This window comes from Gossypium raimondii, chromosome 1 (assembly GCF_025698545.1).
Source record: "Gossypium raimondii isolate GPD5lz chromosome 1, ASM2569854v1, whole genome shotgun sequence".
NCBI classification, from domain to species: Eukaryota; Viridiplantae; Streptophyta; class Magnoliopsida; order Malvales; family Malvaceae; genus Gossypium; species Gossypium raimondii.
Window position 1 is genome coordinate 12,815,961 of NC_068565.1, and position 18,161 is coordinate 12,834,121.

General features: G+C 30.7%; 1 protein-coding gene across 1 annotated transcript; it reads right to left on the reverse strand.

The window, feature by feature from the left end:
* Positions 1–8,604: 8,604 nt before the first annotated feature.
* On the reverse strand, positions 8,605–13,959 carry LOC105782743 (metal tolerance protein 10). The gene is made up of 6 exons (XM_012607698.2): positions 13,606–13,959; positions 10,045–10,157; positions 9,678–9,923; positions 9,512–9,592; positions 9,197–9,427; positions 8,605–9,116 (listed from the first exon to the last, which is right to left on the reverse strand). Exons 1-6 carry the CDS (start codon positions 13,781–13,783, stop codon positions 8,772–8,774), a joined length of 1,194 nt encoding a protein of 397 aa, XP_012463152.1. The 5' UTR covers positions 13,784–13,959; the 3' UTR covers positions 8,605–8,771.
* Between the last annotated feature and the right edge of the window lie 4,202 nt (positions 13,960–18,161).

The following is an 18,161-nucleotide window of genomic DNA, read 5'->3' on the forward strand; positions in this document are numbered from 1 at the left end:
TATAAAGTTTAATTATAGAAATAATCATGTTTTGGTCTTAGAGACCAAATTGAATAAAATGTGAAAGTTTGGGGTTAATGTGAAAAGTTGTAAATAGAAAGTTATATGTATTAAATTGAACAATATATGAAATTGGGGCTAAAATTAAATTAAATTATATTATACATCAAGAACAAATAGATCATTGAGGAAAAGGAAAGTTGTTGAATAGTCTTTAAAGTTTTGTTGACTTTGCAGTTTAGCCTTGGTAAGTTCATACGGTATTGTTTTGACTATTTCTTAGTAATGTTAATATTATGAATTATATTATTTGTTAATATTAGATATATATGAAACATTACGTTTGAATTGGTGAGAAATTGATTGAAATGGAAATTGTTATTTGATTTTCTATATTGGGCCCGACTAAACATAAGATAGGATACAATTGGCATGCCAATAGGTTATATTGCACGCTGTACGGGTCTGACTTGAGTTGAGATGATGATTCCTGATTTATTCTTGTCCACTTAATATACTAAAGTCCAACATTTGTTGCAAACTTCCGTGTTATATTTATAGTGTTTCTGGCGTGTTATCGAGGGCAGATGTAAAGCTTTCGAGCTTGACACTTGGTGTTGAGGTGTGTTTTTGGAGGGATGTTAGCCTATGGGCTAGGCACTTGGTGCCAAGGTGTGTTCTCAATTGGTTTGGCTTGTTGGAGCGTTGTGGTGTGTTACGGTGGATAACCGCGTATCCATATATGTGATATCGTTCATCGGGTAGATTTTAAATGGTTAAATGACTTGCGTATTGAATTCTATAAATGTTTGATTGATTTTTGAGAGTATATCGTGAATTGATATTGACTGAATTCGTATTATTGAACGAATTATGCAACTTATATATTTGTATAACTCACCATTGATTAATTGTGGTTGACAAGATTAAAGGTCTATTAACATTTTTATTAAATGATTTTGCATGTTTATTCGGTAAGTTTTATCATTTTAACTTGTGAACTTACTAAGCTTATTAAAGCTTCCTCATGTCATTTTTCTGTTTCCTTGTAGATAACATTTTGCGAAATCAGATGATTGGATCAATGCGAATATCACACTATCTGGATTCTTTTGGTAGATTTTGAAAAAGTTTAATTGTGGGATATGTGGCATATAATAAGAGTATCTCGTATATGTTTTAAGTATTTACTGTTAGAGTATGCCCAAAGATAAATCATGAGATGGTTGTTATAACATACTTGATTATCATGTTTATTAATATAAGGCGTTACCATTATTATTTCGTTTCTTTTCTGTGTGTATAAATAAACTATTGTAATAATAATGTCCTGAGAATAATATGATTATTCTTAAAAGGTCCTTAGTCAAGTATTATTGTTGGCTATGACAACAATAATGCATTAAAACTAATATGTAGTTGACTGATGATAAAGAGTTGTCATTGATATGGAGTGTCAAAATCAATGCATGAATACGTGTGTTAGAGAACAACATATTAGATTGGCCCGTTATGAGTATGTTTCTTAGATTATTATGTAATTGTCACAACATTACTCATAATGATTAATATGTATATGATCCTCAGACTTGAGATCATCATAATCCCAACATCGTGAGTTGTATATTTTGATACAGTCAAACGTACACCGTAACTGGTTGTTCTGTAAAGGCTGATGTTGGATATACCACGATCTATGTAGAGGGATATGGTTGATTGAGATAGGATAAGTCTCTCCTACATAATGAGAGTAACATCTTAGGCCACTTGATTAAGTGAAACTAGAAATGCATGGCCATGCTCAAATAAGCTGATATGAGATGTCATACTTATTTGTATATCATAGTCTACTTAAGATATCAAGGAACATGGAATGAACTATGCAAGTGTGACTATTCCATGACTTGTGTCCAATCCGGAGATAAAGGACTTAAGGATCATTGCATGAAAGGTTAATCATTAAAAGGTTATGTCGAATCATGGTTTCTTGTGACTTAGGTAACAATGATGCATTGCTAGATGCCACTCATTGTTTATAACATTGGAATCGTTCTAGTATTACTGCTAACGTTACAAGAACCTACAAGGTCACACCCTATAGTTGAAATGAACGGAATAAAACTTAGTTGGTATTGTGTTTGATTATCGCTTGAATTAACTAATTATAGAATTAATTTAATTGGGTAATCAAATATCGAACACATTATATGTACAAGGTTGTTGTACGCATAATGAGAACATGAATTTGGTTAGTATATAGATTCAAATAAATATATAGTTTACCGAAATCATTATAATAATTAATGTAATTATAATTTTCGGTTTAAAAACATTATATTTATTTTAATTTCTAAAAACCCTAAAAAGGGATATAAAATCCTATTTTTCTTTGCTTGGTAGGTCTAGCAGCCGTCTAAGCAAAGTCTTCTCCAAAATTATTTTGGGGATTTTTTCGTTTATTGTCAATAGGGTGGATTACGTAGAGGCCGGGGTCACGATAGATTGTGGCTTGATTCGATAGCAGATCAGATTACTCGTTGCCAAGGCGTTGCTGTCTACTCAGAATAAAGATTCAATAATTTTGAAATCTTTTTCACCCCGATTCGTTCCTCACACATGGATCCATGGTTAGGATCATCGAATACTTTATTTTCTACTGCGCCGTAGGGGTGTCGGCGTTCCAACACTTACTACAAGTGGTATGTTTATACTTGTGTGATGAATATATGCTTTAATTAATATTTTGCTTGTTCATGGTTTGGTATGAAAATACAAGTATGGTATGGAACTTGTCATGTAATAGGTGAAATTGTTTAAGTTTTGATTGTGTCATATATGTGGTAATGGTTAGATTGATGAAATAATGTTTATGTTTCGTAATAGCTATATGTGATCATGTTCTAGACATTGTGTGATTATGGTATTGTTATGCTATTTGGTCACTTAGTATAAATCTTACTTAGGTGGTTAAATTATGGTACATTTGAATGAGAATAGATGAATAGAAGAAGGGCAAGTTTTGTCTTGAATGTAAGGTAGTTTTATGAGCTTATGTGCTACCATTTGATATATGCTTGTGACATAATAACATAGCTTTAAATTTTGGCTTATTTAAGTGTTTGAATTGTGGTGTCAATGATGACACATTGGTTAAGCACATAGGTTAATTGTTTTAGGATGATTTGAGTACGTTTGATTGTATTTTGAAGGCTTGTAAACATGTGTCTTTAGTATGTCTTGACACATAGGCAAGTGGGTTGAAAGTGGCTTGTTTCAGGAGTAATCTAGGCAGCACATGGCCTTGGACAAGGGCTATCACACGACCATGTGCCACACACGGCCACCCTACACGGCCGTGTGTCATTATTGTTTCATATGCAGGTTTCACACAGTTTGGCACATGGCCTGCGACACGGTCATGTGTCCATATTTCGAATGTCTACACAGTCTGGATTTTGTCACACAGCCGTGTGACCCCTATTTTCTAAATTTTTAAGTTTTTTTCCAAAATTTTTTGATTTGTTTCAAATTGATTCCAGAATGTTTTCAAACTGTTTTTAGGGCTTTGTAAGCTTGATTTAAGGCATGTAAGAGTAATTTTATCCCAATTTAAATGAATTAGTGAATGTTACTAATTATTTTGCATATTTGTTATGTTTTGAAAATGAATGTTCTGATTTGCTTGATAATACTCTGTAACCCTAATCCGATGACAGAAATGGGTTAAGGGTGTTACAAGTTTGATAAATTATCTCTTGGGCATACTATTTGAGTTTTTTTTTGTATTATTGAGATAAAAAAGCTAACAAACAAATACATAATAATTACAAATAAAATTTAGAAAACATCACATTTTTTACATAATAATCTTCTTTATACTAGTTAAGTAAATAAAAAACTCTCAAAATTTCAATACAATGGACCATCTATTAAGTACATAAAAAATCAATAATGTTAAAAAAGCAAAACATACGCCCCTTTCTTCAAAACATTCCTACAAAATAAACTATTAAAAAATTCATACCCTTTCATTACTTGCATCTAAAAACAAAAACTCACACCCTTTCTACAAAATAAAAAACTCAATAAATTTAACACAACCGTTTGCAAAATAAATAAATCAAAAAAGAATTCATAACCTATAAAACAAAAAAAATACATGTTCCATTTCTTTCTTCCCGTTCTACCAAAAGCAAAAAAAAAAAAAATCTAACCACAAACCTCATCCATATACACTCTTATATATATGCTTAAAGGAAACAAAAAAAAGCAACTGAAAAGCCAATTTCAAGCCCTGTGACCGATTGGTCTTGTCCGCTACAGGCGGTCACTAGGCAAAACTGGTGCTGCCTATCACCAGTCCTCCACCCCCACCTGACACATGCATTACAAGTCCCATAACTCAAGTCCCCATAAACCCTTTTAAATTTATTATATTTCAAACGATCATATATGGCCTATTTTCTTACTGGGTTTTTTCAAACCCCGATATTGGTGTCGCCTCTCATACGTCCTCCACCCGTTTAATATATTTTTTTTTCACAAATCATATGCTAATGATGGTTCCATAATTGCAACAAAAAAAAAACTATTGGTGTCGCCACCCTAACTCCCTCCACCCTAACACTATTAAAAACATATCAGTTTAGTAAATAATGGTATTGGCAAACCATTTAGGTATTTAAATATTAATTTTGTATTATCTAAGTAAAAAGCTCATATTTTCCTTTAAAAAGTAATATTATATTTGGTACCGTATTTTTATAAAGTGTCTAATATGATACTTATACTTTAAAAATATCCAATGTGATACATGAACTTGCAATATGTGTTTTATTATGATACTTGCACTTTCATAAAATGTCCAATGTATTTCTTATATCTTGAAAATGTCTGTTATGATACCTAAATTATCAATATGTATTTTATTATGGTACCTAGTGTTAATAACGTTATGGGGAATTGCTAAACCGACTAATAAAAATTCAACAAATAGAATTTTTTCCAAATCATTAAGTATATATGTAAAAACTAAAAAAATAAAATCAAATTTAAAATAAATAACTAACATATGGTTAATAAAATGAAGTAAATATTAAATTTACATAAGAAAAGAATACCATCTATTTAAAATAATATTTATAATTTTTAAGCAATATTTTTATTATCCATGAAAGTACATATAAGTTTAGTATTTACTTCTCTTTTAGTAATCATATGTTTAGTTATTTCAAAAAAAATTACGTATCAAATTTTCATTTATTAGTTTAGCAATTCACTAACTTCCTTAACATTAGGTACCATAATAAAACATATACTAATAGTTCAAGTACCACATTAGACATTTTATGACATTGCATTTATCATAATAAAACACATATTGAAAGTTTTGGTATTGTTAAGTATGACTCTATTTTCAGTCAAATTTGAGAAATAATCTTTTAGTTAAACTCTGTTTATTTGTTTCAGTCAAACACTGATTAGTTTAGATTATTTTATTATTATTTGACATATGAATTTAGCCTATAAATAGACTGTTTTACAACCTTAGTAAATGCACCCAGTAGATTAGAACTCATAACACATTCAGAGAATTTTGTGTTTACGTTTTGAGGGTTCTTTATTTTTCAGGTTTTCGGGGTTTAGTTTTATCTCCATCTTTTGTACTCTTCGTTCTTTTGCCATTATAGTAAAATTATCTTTGCTCGTGGTTTTTTATCCTCTTTGAAGGGGTTTTTCCATGTTAAATTTGTGTGTTCATCTTCTCAATTTCTTCTGCTATTTTTACTTGTTTGTTGCTTAATCGGGTCGATCCCTAACAAGTGGTATCAGAGCTAGTTCAAAGATCAGCCTATTCAGATATGGCAACAACAAGGTTTGAAATTGAGAAGTCCGATGGTGAGACAAATTTTAATCTGTGGTAAGTTTGGATGATGGCAATTCTAGTTCAATCCGGTTTGAAAAAGGTTGTTACCGGGAAAAAGCCTAAGAATCTAAATAAAACAGAATGGGAAAAGCTTGATGAAAATACCTTATCTGCAATCCAGTTGTGCCTCGCGAATACGATATTGTAGGAGGTATTGATGGAGAAGACCTCATTCGCATTGTGGAAAAGGTTAGAAACTCTTTATGCAACTAAGTCTCTGGCTAACCGTTTAGTGTTGAAACAATGTCTATTTACATTTCGCATGAACGAAGGTGAGCTTCTTAGAGATCACATCAGTTAATTCATTACTCTTTTAAATGATTTAAATAACGTTGAGGTTCATATTGATGATGAAGATCAAGCTATGCTATTATTGTGCTATTTACCCCCTTCATACAAGTCTTTCAGGGAGACCCTGATTTATGGTAGAGATAAAATCTCGTTCGAAGATGTGAAGGGTCATTTGTTGAGTAGAGACAAACTTGACAATGAGCTTCATTTGGATAGCAAGGCAGATAGGCAAGCTTCCGTTTTGGTAGCATCAAAGAAACGAGACAAAAGGTGTCGCTATTGTAAAAAGTTAGGTCACATCAAAGCAGATTGTTATAAACTGCGAAATAAAAGAGCTGCTGAGAGTAACGAGGAAGATGCAGCTGATGCTAATTTGGCCGATGAAAGCGGTGATGATTTCTTGTTAGTGTCAACAAGCGATAACTCTAAGCTCACGTCCGAGTGGATCCTAGATTCGGGATGTTCTTTCCACATGTGTCCCAATAGAGAATGGTTCTCTACATACAGTTCGGTTGAAGGTGGAGTTGTGCGCATGGGAAACGATTCATCTAGTAAGGTAATTGGTATTGGTACTGTTAAAATTAGGATACACGATGGGACGATTAGGACACTCTCAGATGTCAGGTATGTACCTGATTTACGAAAGAATCTCATCTCCTTGAGTATTTTAGACTTGAAAGGATGCAGAATCAACATCAAGTCAAGCGGCATTAAAGTATCTCGTGGAGCTCTCGTTTTGTTAAAAGGTAAAAGAACTGGCAGTCTTTATATTCTGGAAGGTTCTACAGTGACCGGTGAAATCGGATGTCCTCATTCGCTCTGAGTCAAGTCAACTCGTTTGGGCGGAGGCAACTTGGTCATAGGAGGGAAAAATGTATGACCGTTTCGTTGAAGAGAGGTTCTCTTTTAGATGCAGGTTTTGAAAAGTTAGGGCACTGTGTTCGTGAAAATCAGACCCGGGATAGTTTTGATTTGGCAGTGTACAAGTCGAAGGCTAGAAGTCTTCCAGTTTCTAAGCATAGATTCGACTCAGTTAATTCCCTGCATAGTTCAAGATAGGCTCGTGGCGGGCTTTGGCAAAGATGGCGTTGTGGAAATATGAGTCAAGGTGGAGATTTGTTAAGTATGACTCCTATTTTTAGTCAAATTTGAGAAATAATCTTTTAGTTAAACTCTGTTTATTTGTTTCAGTCAAACACTAATTAGTTTAGATTATTTTATTATTATTTGACATATGAATTTAGCCTATAAATAGGCTCTTTTACAACCTTAGTAAATACACCCATTAGATTAGAACTCATAACACATTTAGAGAATTTTGTGTTTACGTTTTGAAGGTTCTTTGTTTTTTGGGTTTTCGGGGTTTAGTTTTATCTCCATCTTTTGTACTCTTCGTTCTTTTGCCATTATAGTAAAATTATCTTTGCCCGTGATTTTTTATCCTCTTTGAAGGGGCTTTTTCACGTTAAATTTGTGTGTTCATCTTCTCAATTTCTTCTGCTATTTTTACTTGTTTGTTGCTTAATCGGGTCGATCCCTAACGGGTATCAATTGAACATTTTCAAAGTACATCTACTACATTAGACATTTCATTAAAGTACAGATATCAAATGTGACATTATCTTCTTATTCTTCTTTAAAAAAAAAAACCTTTAACTACTTGGAAAAAACCTCTTTATAATTATTATTTTAAAAATTCATATTCATTTATAAAATATTGCTACTTAATTAAACTAATTATTTTTATAATAAATAATTTATAAAATTCATATTCATATTGCAACATGTTGTGACGTAGTGTGATGATATGTGCAAGTATTCGTGATCAATTGCGTAATTCTGTGGTCTTCATCATCTTTTGTTGAACTTTCATTTTAATGATTATAGTGCTTTTTATTCATTCTATACATTTTGAACAAGTAATGTAAACGTTTAACACTAAAATTCATTCAGTTTGCTCGTTGCTAATTCTAGTATCAGTTTGATCAAGAATATTGGGTAACATTTTACATTTTACACTCTCATTCTTCTCTCAAAAACTCAACCCTTCATCCTTCTCCACCCTTCACACCATTCTGAAACACACAGTCTCAGATCAACATAAAACAATTTTAAAAATGATTTCAAACTCCTTTCTAGTTTTCACAACAACATTGAATACCCCTGTATCCATCCTGAGATTTTGAACTTCAACTCAACATTGAATAATCTTTTGCTGAAATCACCTTCAAAATTATTCGACTTTTTGGGTTCAAAACCAACAAAAGAATAATAATTTGAAGGTGAATAGATGAAGATACCCCTAAATTTTTCGCAAAATTTTTAAACATATTATGAACGTAATTATGAAATCACATATTATTATCCTAGTGCAACCAACCGAAAAATGAGAGGGATTCATACGATGCGTAGTTAATGATATAATAAGACAAGTAAAATTATGTAGCATTTGGGACTACAACCAGGAGAGACGCTAAGGGGTGAACAATTTATGAAGTATGAAAGCACAATAATGAGGTTGGGAGATCAAACCACACCGATGCAAGCATCGGACTCAGACCATGGTCTTATGTTCAGGCCTATGTGTAAACTCAAAATCGATATGCACAAAGGCTCGCTCAACTTCTGGTAGCTGCTCTAGCTTCTCCTGCAGTTTCTCACCAATGTTGTGTGCTTTGTTCAGCAGCATGTCTTCAGGCAACACTATGTCAACCTCCACAAAGTAATGGGAACCAAATGTATATGCCCTTACTGTGTCAATGTGTTGTATCTCTTCATGGTGGTTCCATATCAGATACGTCAATTTTGCTAGAAAATCAGGTGGTGCGCTTCTTCCAATTAGTGACCATACATTCTCAATCACTGTTCTGGCCCAGGTACTCATCGTGTATAGTGCTATCTGCAATTATGAAACAATGAGCTAATAAGCATATTAGTAGCATGCATGTGATTGAGAAGGAAATATTTTATTTAACGCACAATTATAGCTCCAGTTGGATCAATCCACCAGCGGAAATGAATAGCTAGAACAGCTGTTGCTAAACCAACAGAGTTAGTAACCACATCGAAGAAATGATCCTGCGCGTAGGCTCTAACGATTTCGTTTTTGAACTGCCGGCAATAGACCATGAGGACGAACTTCACCACCGTCACGAAAACCATAATCCCGATCATCCATTTCTCTTGCATGTGATTGATCTCCGGGTGGGACTATACAAAAGGAACCAAATGAGTAAAAACGTTGTGGCCAATGGCCATACCAAAATGACTTGATGGTAGCTGAGTAGCACACACCTTTGCAATCAGTTCCCTGACAGACTCCAGCAATATTTGTAATCCTAGAGTTGCCATTACTGAAGCAAAAACAATGATACCCTGGACAGTCAAAGCTTGGTTAATAGACATATTTGTGGTGACAGGAAAGAAATATATACATTTATTTTATCGAGAAATAACTTACAACGGGCTGCATTCGTTTCTTTCCAATTGGATAGTGATATTGATTGGGGGTTCTCATGGCATGCGCAGTGAACCATAGAATAAATCCCGACAGGAGATCCAAGAGTGAATCCAAAGTTGATGCAATGACTGCCAAAGATTTGCTTTCAATAGAGGCAAATACCTTGGCACCAAAAAGCACCAAATTGGCAGCGTTAGACGCATGAACTGCCATCCTCTCACTCCTTGCAAGTTGCTTCATTTCATCCTGAATACAGCGAGGTATTCACTATTAATATAACATTTACAATGCATTGATTTGTTGAGTTGTATTTGATGTTCAAGGCATAATGAGAAGCAGAGGTAAAAACCAGCGAAGAAGAAACAACCTCGGTTAGGCTATCGGGCAAACGACCCATCTCATTCATGGTCTCCATCTCATTAAATCCTGCAAGGAGCCTTTCTTGCTTTTTGTAGTACTCTGAAACCTTCCGCTGTTTCTCTGAATGAAAGGGAACCCAAAAATAACCATAACATCATTACAACAAGTCTTCATTAATTACTACAGGGGAAACAACATAAGGTAATAACGAAATCAGAGTTATATGTATCATACAATATCGTCCGTATCTATTGACACATATTGATTTGAAAATTATCAACGTTTAAAAATTATCAAATTTGACCTTAAACCTTTCGAAAAGAGTTGAATTGTTGTTTTAAAATTATTTGTTGACATGATAAATAAGACAAATAATGTCATGTTGGCATGAAATATAAAATTTTAATGTTTTAGTCAATATTTTTTAGTGTTGTTTGAACTGGACTGAATCGATCGGTCGGACCAATTGAATCGGGAACTGATCAAGGACCAGTCTAGAGAGTAGCTTTGAATCGGTTAGATTGGGAACCGACTAAAATAGATTAAAAAATAAATTTATAATATTTTTTTAATCATACTAATTGGACCGATCAAAACGATCGAACCAGCAAATTAGTGACCTAATCAATTTGATCATCGATCCGATTTGAATAACATCACGTTTCTATTAAAAATACATTTTAACGTTTTTAAAAGATTAATAAATAAATTTAACTAAAAAAATGCTAAAACATCAAAAGATGTGAAGTTAAATGAAGGGCTAATATCAATAATGTAGGATTGTGGTTTTAGGTACCACTCATACCTACTTGGGCCGGTTTATACCCGCTAGCTGGTATTAATCTATAACAAGTTTTCTTTTTTAAAGGCAATTTTAACTGTTTTATTTATTTCATAATTAAATTTAAAATAAAATATGGTTTTGGCATTTAATTAATATTTTAAAGTATTTTTATATTTATTTAAGTTGAAAATTAAAAATTTATAAATTTATAAATTTTATTGGGGTATTAACATATTTATACATATTGGATTGATGTATCTTTACATGTGTACATAATAATATACGTCCAGAAAAAGAAATATGTTCGTAAAATACATCAATGTCTAGAATAGATGTTGGTCAGCTTCTTCCTGACTGTCTATGTTGCAATCAGAAGATTTCCTTTACAGCTAGCAAATGCATACACAAAATCTTGAGATGCTTTTTTTTCTTTTCATGATGAATTATTTTCATCCTTCTACTTTAAGGGAAATTTTTTTTTTAATTTTTTTTAATAATCTTATTATAAGTTCTGATCATATTTGTTAAACTACCAATAATCCCTCTCCAACTCATAAATAATAAGATAATGCGCTTCAACACATTCGAACCCACATCCTCCTGCATTGATAACAATGTCTATGTCAATCGAGTTAAAACTCCATTAACTTATCTCTTTAGTTATTAAATTTGTATTTTTTGTCAAATTACTCCAAAATAGATAAAATAATAATGTTTGTTAACTTTGTTGAAGTGACATACACGCGGATTGCTACGTGGATGACATGTCAACATTTAATTAATTTTTTAAAAATTTAAAATCATTAAAATTATTATTAAACAATATATAAAATTAATTTTAAAAATTAATTAAATACTAACATATTATTTATCTGGTAATCCACATATATGCTTTAATAAAGTTAACAAATATTAATTTTTCATCATTTAATAAAAATACAAATTTAAAAATAAAACAACTTTATGTATAAAGTTAAAAGCGGGAAAAAATTCATTATATATATATATATATATATTGTATACATTACAAAAGATCCCATAACTGGTGGCAGCTTAGCATTTTGTTTATAATTTAATTTCAGGTGTAAGAAAAATCAATTTAGGCCTTAGAAATTCACCACAAATACAAGAAATTAAGCTGGATCCTGGATTGTTATTCAATTTTGTCCTAGGTCTCATCTCTTCATTGTTATTATTATTTATTATATTATTTCATCAAGGGCTGAATTCCCTGTAAAACTGCGCTTAATAATGATATTTGCATTTATTGTAGCGCCTAATATTCTATGCTTAGGTTTTTTTTGGTTTCTTTCCTCAATAATATTCTCTGCTTAGTTTATTAAACAACAATGGCCCCTTCCAAAAAAAAAAGAGTTTGCTATGAAATTCATGTTTTTTCTTCTTAATTTTACGTGTTAGGGGAAATGAATCTTTATTGGAACAAATTTTGAAGTGTTATTTTTTGAGTAGTTAATTTGAACATTGAACGATGAAAATATTGTACTTAAGGTATTTATGGTTGATTTCATTGGTGGACTCTAGGTGCTTTGGCAAACTTTATGAATTTTTTGGGACTCTCCTCAGATTTTTCTAATGAAGACTTCTCTTAATAAAAGAGTTGATTCCCCCTCAATTGTAGTTCATGACTCATTTTCTCAACAATGTCGTTTTCAATATTCGAATCTATATCTCCTTTTAGAATATAATGTGTATTACCATTGCACCCAATTAATAGAAGCAAATCACTACTAACACTCAACAGACAACACTCTTATGAATTGAACCTAAAACAATTTCAAAATGAAATAAACTGAATCACAATTTAGGTTCAAAATGGTGTAATTTTAAATAAGCTAATTATTCTTAATAAAATAAAAAAATTATAAGTTTTGATTTAAGATTATTTTGATGATATATTATTTGGATACATAATTTCATTTTAAAATGGATAGCGATTGTTTTCTTTTTCTTTCTTGTTTTTAATATCCTAGAAACTTTATGAATAGAAAAGAAGATGATGACAAATAAGGCCTAAAGCTTTATAAGTGCTAAACCTGACCTAAAAGTTGGAGAGACAATCTAGTAGAATTCCACTAGCTAATTAGGAAAAATTGGCTGGATCAGTATAAAAAAAAAGTGATAAAATTATTAACAAAAATGCACTGATTCTACTAATATTCATCATATGGCAATTAATTCGTTATAAGACTCATCTAATCATTATTAACAATTTCCTTTTCTGGATTGTCAGAAATTCAAATTTCAAGTTGCTACTTAATGACTTACCAAAAAACTAGAAAGATCATGCAATTTAGGCAAAAATGAGGACTCTGAATTTTTAATTATCGTTTTGTATATGACTCTTCGCACAAACAAGGACCAGCCAACACTTAGAAATTATGCGAAAACTAAAACAAAATTCTCACAATATTTCTCTCCACAGTAAAGCTGTTGAAACGAAATTCTTCAGAAAAGAGAGAAAAATCTCGTTGCAATTGCATAAGCCAGTATTTCATGTGCAATATCTAATTCCTCCAATCAAGAAAAAAAAAATCTACTAAAGGTTTGGTTGAAAATCAGCTAACCATTAATATGTTACGTTCCTTTCTTTTAAGAAAAAAGACTGGATTCATCGGACTTCTTTCTCTTCACAAGAGAAAAGAGAAATCTAAATTTGGAGTTCAATTCAATACTATTTTGAAAGCATTTGTTGTTCTTCATACATTGCTCTCCTTTTATAGGTGGAAGGGAAGCAGAAGGAAAAAAGAGAAGAAAGGAACTTACTAGGGGTACAAAGCAGGCGAGAGAAAGGATCGTCCTGAGAGGATAAGCTTTGTTGGGGAAGGCGAAACTCGTCGAGGTTGAGACGCCATGAAGACGACGACCTTTCATCTCGCTGAGGCAGAAGTTCTGTATTGTAATCATCGTTAACGTTGTGGATGCCACTCTCATTGCGCTCCATTGTTATTTTTACTCAACTACTTCCCTAAAACCGCTCCTTCCTTTCCTTATTATATATTTATCACGCAAAGTAGGGGAAGAGACAGCTTACCCTGTATTTCCTCCTATTTTACTCTACACATGACATGCCTTTCTCTTCGTGGATTTTGGTTTTGTTGTTTTCCCAGATATTATGGTTACATTGCTCAAGTTTTTAAATGCCTTTTTCAGTTTTTCTTTCCTTTTCATTATATCCAAATATTCTTTTTAAATTTATTTTGTGTATTCCTTTCAACTAGTTTTATGTCACATTAATAATTTTTTTCAAGATGAAAATATTAAAATTTATTATAAAATGTTGATATGACATAAAATTATTGAAAAAAGACACAAATGACACAGCATCATTATTTCATACAATCTTTTCCTCCATTGCAACAATATATAAATATTGGTAGCTGTTTTTTTTTTTTGTTCTTTTTGTAATAAATATCAAATAATATACCATTATTACCATGCTTAGAAGAGTTCAAAGGGTTATGCATTCTTAAGGACAGTAGTGGATCAAATATGTGCTAAACTCTGTCTACCATAGAAATTAAATTTACAAATTTTTAATGTGCCTCTAAGTAACGAGTTAGAAGCTCTTCAACAAGACAAAGCATGTGATGTATTTTAGCAAAAAAAAAATTACAGCTTTTATTTTCCTCTCTCCGCAAGTTGTCTTTTTTTTTTTTCCTTCAATTTTTTCAAGAATACAGAACATTCTTGGAAAACGTATGGATGAACATAAATTAGGCAATATGTGGCTTTTTTTTATGTATAAAAACAATTATGGGTTGGTTTATTTAAAAAAACAATTGCTTATAATTTCATGTTTTATTCACGCAAATTATATACGTAATTTTGGTTTAAATGTTTATTCTAAATTTACTATAATTTATGTTTAATTACCAATTTGATCAGATTTGGTGATGAATGTATTAATTTAGAGAAACAAAAATCTGAAATTGAAGATAGTGGAAAATTAGAGATATTAAAGTTGAAATAATTAAGGAAAAAGTGCAGAGTTTAAAATGAAAAGGTGTGGTATGAAATTGAAAACTATTCCTACCCTCTCCTTTGGAGGGTGGTCCAATCTTCCTTGTACACATCCTTCCCCTTCTTTATCCTCTTGTCAAAATCATCTCAACTTTGACAATTGATTTTATTTCGTAAATTTTAATAATTAAAATTGAGTTACTTAATGGAGTTGGTATTATTTTTATCATACTAAAACGAAGATTGTGGATTTAAATATAATTAAAAAGTATAATATCCTCTGATTTAAGTCATTGAGGAGTTTATAAATTATATAACAAAATTTCTCTTGAGTCCTTTTTATCAAGCCATATATATGCCTCAAATTATTCTATATATTAGCACTATACTTTTTAAAATTTTAAAAGTTATTGCGAGGAAAATATTTTTAAAGTTTTAAATAATTTTCTAACAATCAATTCTAGCCAAAGCCAAAGGGTAGTGTTCTATAATTTTTTTATTAATTAAATTATTTTTGAATTTTTATACTTTTTATTTATTTTTTAAAATTTTTAATCTATTTTTATTGTTATAACATATGGATGCAATGCTACGTGGCACTTTCTAATTGGATTGAAGTGCCACATGGCACATTCTATTGGACCACAATCCAACCAGTGTTTTTTAACGGTAATGGATTGAATTGATTAACGGAATGTAACTTTAGATAGAGACTATTTTGATTAGATACTAAGAAAAATGGTATACTTTAAAGGCCAAATTATACTTTAAGCCCTTATTATTATTATTATTCACCTAGTGGATGGGGCAATCTGTAGCTAGAAAGAAATTTATAATAGTTATTATATTGTCAAATTGGTTTTACGAGTAAATGCTTGAATTAGAATTCAACATTTTAGAGGTTGCTCATATAAGCGTCAAACCTTTTAAAATGGTCAAATAAGAATTTAACATTTACAGAAGTGCTCAAATAAGGGCACTCTTTAGCTCAATTTATAGGAAAATTTTGATAAATGTTGACATGTTTAAAATAAAAGATGTTGCTTGAAAAGAAAAGCAAGCAACTAGAGCATAATTTGAAATTTGAGAAGCCTTTATTTGAGCAATTTTGAAAAAGTTGACTCTGATTTGAGCATTTTCGAAAAAGGTTAGGCTTTTATTTGACCATTTTGAAAAGTTTAACTTTCATTTGAGGACTTTTATAAATGTTGATCCCTTGTATGATAACTTTGAAAAGTTTAGCTCTTATGTGAGAAGGTATTAAAGAGTTGAATCCTAATTTATGCATTTAGCATTGGTTTTTCTGATAATTTGATAGATATAAATGATAATTAATCTCATGATAACAATTTGCAACTAGCGGTTGCTATGTATTTGTGTTTATATGAATCTCAGGGCCTAAAGCATACTTAGTTCATGGTTTCACATGTGCATCAAATATGATATATTTGCTTGATGATCAAATTATTTACATTAAAAAATAAAGATAGTTTAAGCTAGTTTTCTTTTAAAACTTCAAGATATTTTTAAATTCTTAAAGGTGCACAATTTATGAAAGAGAAGAATAAAGTACAATATTTAAGGAATTGCTTAGCATATTTGCATCCAGTGGAACGTCAACAAAAGGAAAGGGTTGCGTGATTTTGTGTTTTGGAGGGACACTCACACGATTGATGTGCCAAATTAAATTAATGTTGAATGCTCACTGTAGTCTTTATCTATGATGGATGAAAAAAGCATTATATGATCCACTTTTATCCAAGTGATGAATCCAGGATACATATTTTCTTATCATTTGGACACACGGTCATCTTTTTAGGCAATCCCTTTAAAAAGTTATCACTACTTTCTATCTAAATTAAATTCCTTTTAAATTCCTCTTCGTCTTAACTTATTTTTCTAATAAAAAAAAAAGTTTAAATTTGAATCATCGTTGTATTAAAAAGAATTAATAAATTCATTTAAATATAATTTGATTAATTAACAAGACGAAATTAAAATTTATTCAACCAAACATACTAAGAACAAATATAATCCAGATTAAAACTAACTAATTGAACTGGATTAAAACCTACACATATAGCAACATCACATGATAGAACTCAGAGACCCACATATATAATTAAACATGATAAGTCTCAAACTTGGGTACTTAAAACCCAAAGCTTCTGCCTTTATTAACAGTATCAAGGCCTCATTAACACGTAAGGTTTTTTTTTTATTTTTAAAGAACTATTAAGGTAAGTACACATTTTTAATGTTCAAAGTAGGAGTAAGGATTAACCTCCCAAGTATCACATTAATTTTTTTTCATGAACATGGATAGTTGTAACAAAAGAGTAAGAGTAGAACATGTCCATTAATTAACTTAATTTTGCTTGCCACCAAATTATCCTATTCTTGCATTTCAGATTGCTTAATCGCCAAATTAGGGTTCAATCCTCTTCAAATTGATTTTCTCTTGTGTCCAACAACTTGAATTCAATCTTATCTGTTGTGCCTTATCATTAACACTATGATAAGTTATGTCTTACAGAAGTACTATATAAAGAGTCATTGATATCCCATTCCACTCATTCTTAATTTGTGGTATATCTTATTTGATTCAAGAAAGAAAACGTTTACAATATATGGTTGGCATATTTAACCAAAAATTTTAAGTACATGATTTTCATCATGCATAACTAGACAAAGGAAAATCATAATATGGCTTGAAATATATAAATTTATTAATCTATAAATCCTCACTTATAAAAATTCAACATCTAGATTAGAATGGTCTCAAATTGATTTTGAATTTATCAATTTCAAATCCACTTTATTTTGTTGACATTTAAATAAAGAAAATTGAAGTCCAAATCCTTGGTTGAGTTGCTTAATCCAAGCATAAGGTAAACCATTTAAGTATGGATATTTTAATTATGATAAAAAATAAAAATAATTATAAACAAAATTTAACTTTAATTATATTAAACAATTATTATTTAAATGTGTGTATATTTTAACTAAATAAATTAAAACAATATTTTAGTAAAGATTTGGATTCTTTTAACTCTTAAAAGTTTGGTCTTCCATTTATTTTTCAAAATATTAATTAAACATAGATGAAAGTTTTTAATTCACTTATAAAATTAAAAAATTACATTATCAATGTATCAATCAATTTGATAATACGTTCGATTTACATGATTATTATGTTTAATTTTAATAATTTTTTAATGAAATGTCATTAATTTTAAGCTTATTATTTTATTTTTGATTAGGTGCAAAAGCGAATCCGAAAAATAAAAAGAGTCAAAGATATGGGTTGTTGTAAAAGTTTTGGGCCAAAAAGATATTTATTTTAAAATTATAAAAAT

Coding starts and splice junctions, on each gene's coding strand:
- LOC105782743 (XM_012607698.2), bottom strand. CDS start 13,783: ATGGAGCGCAATGAGAGTGGCATCCACAACGTTAACGATGATTACAAT. Junction 10,158..13,605: donor TCGCCTGCTTTGTACCCCTA/GTAAGTTCCTTT, acceptor CCTTTCATTCAG/AGAAACAGCGGAAGGTTTCA. Junction 9,593..9,677: donor AGAAACGAATGCAGCCCGTT/GTAAGTTATTTC, acceptor TTGACTGTCCAG/GGTATCATTGTTTTTGCTTC.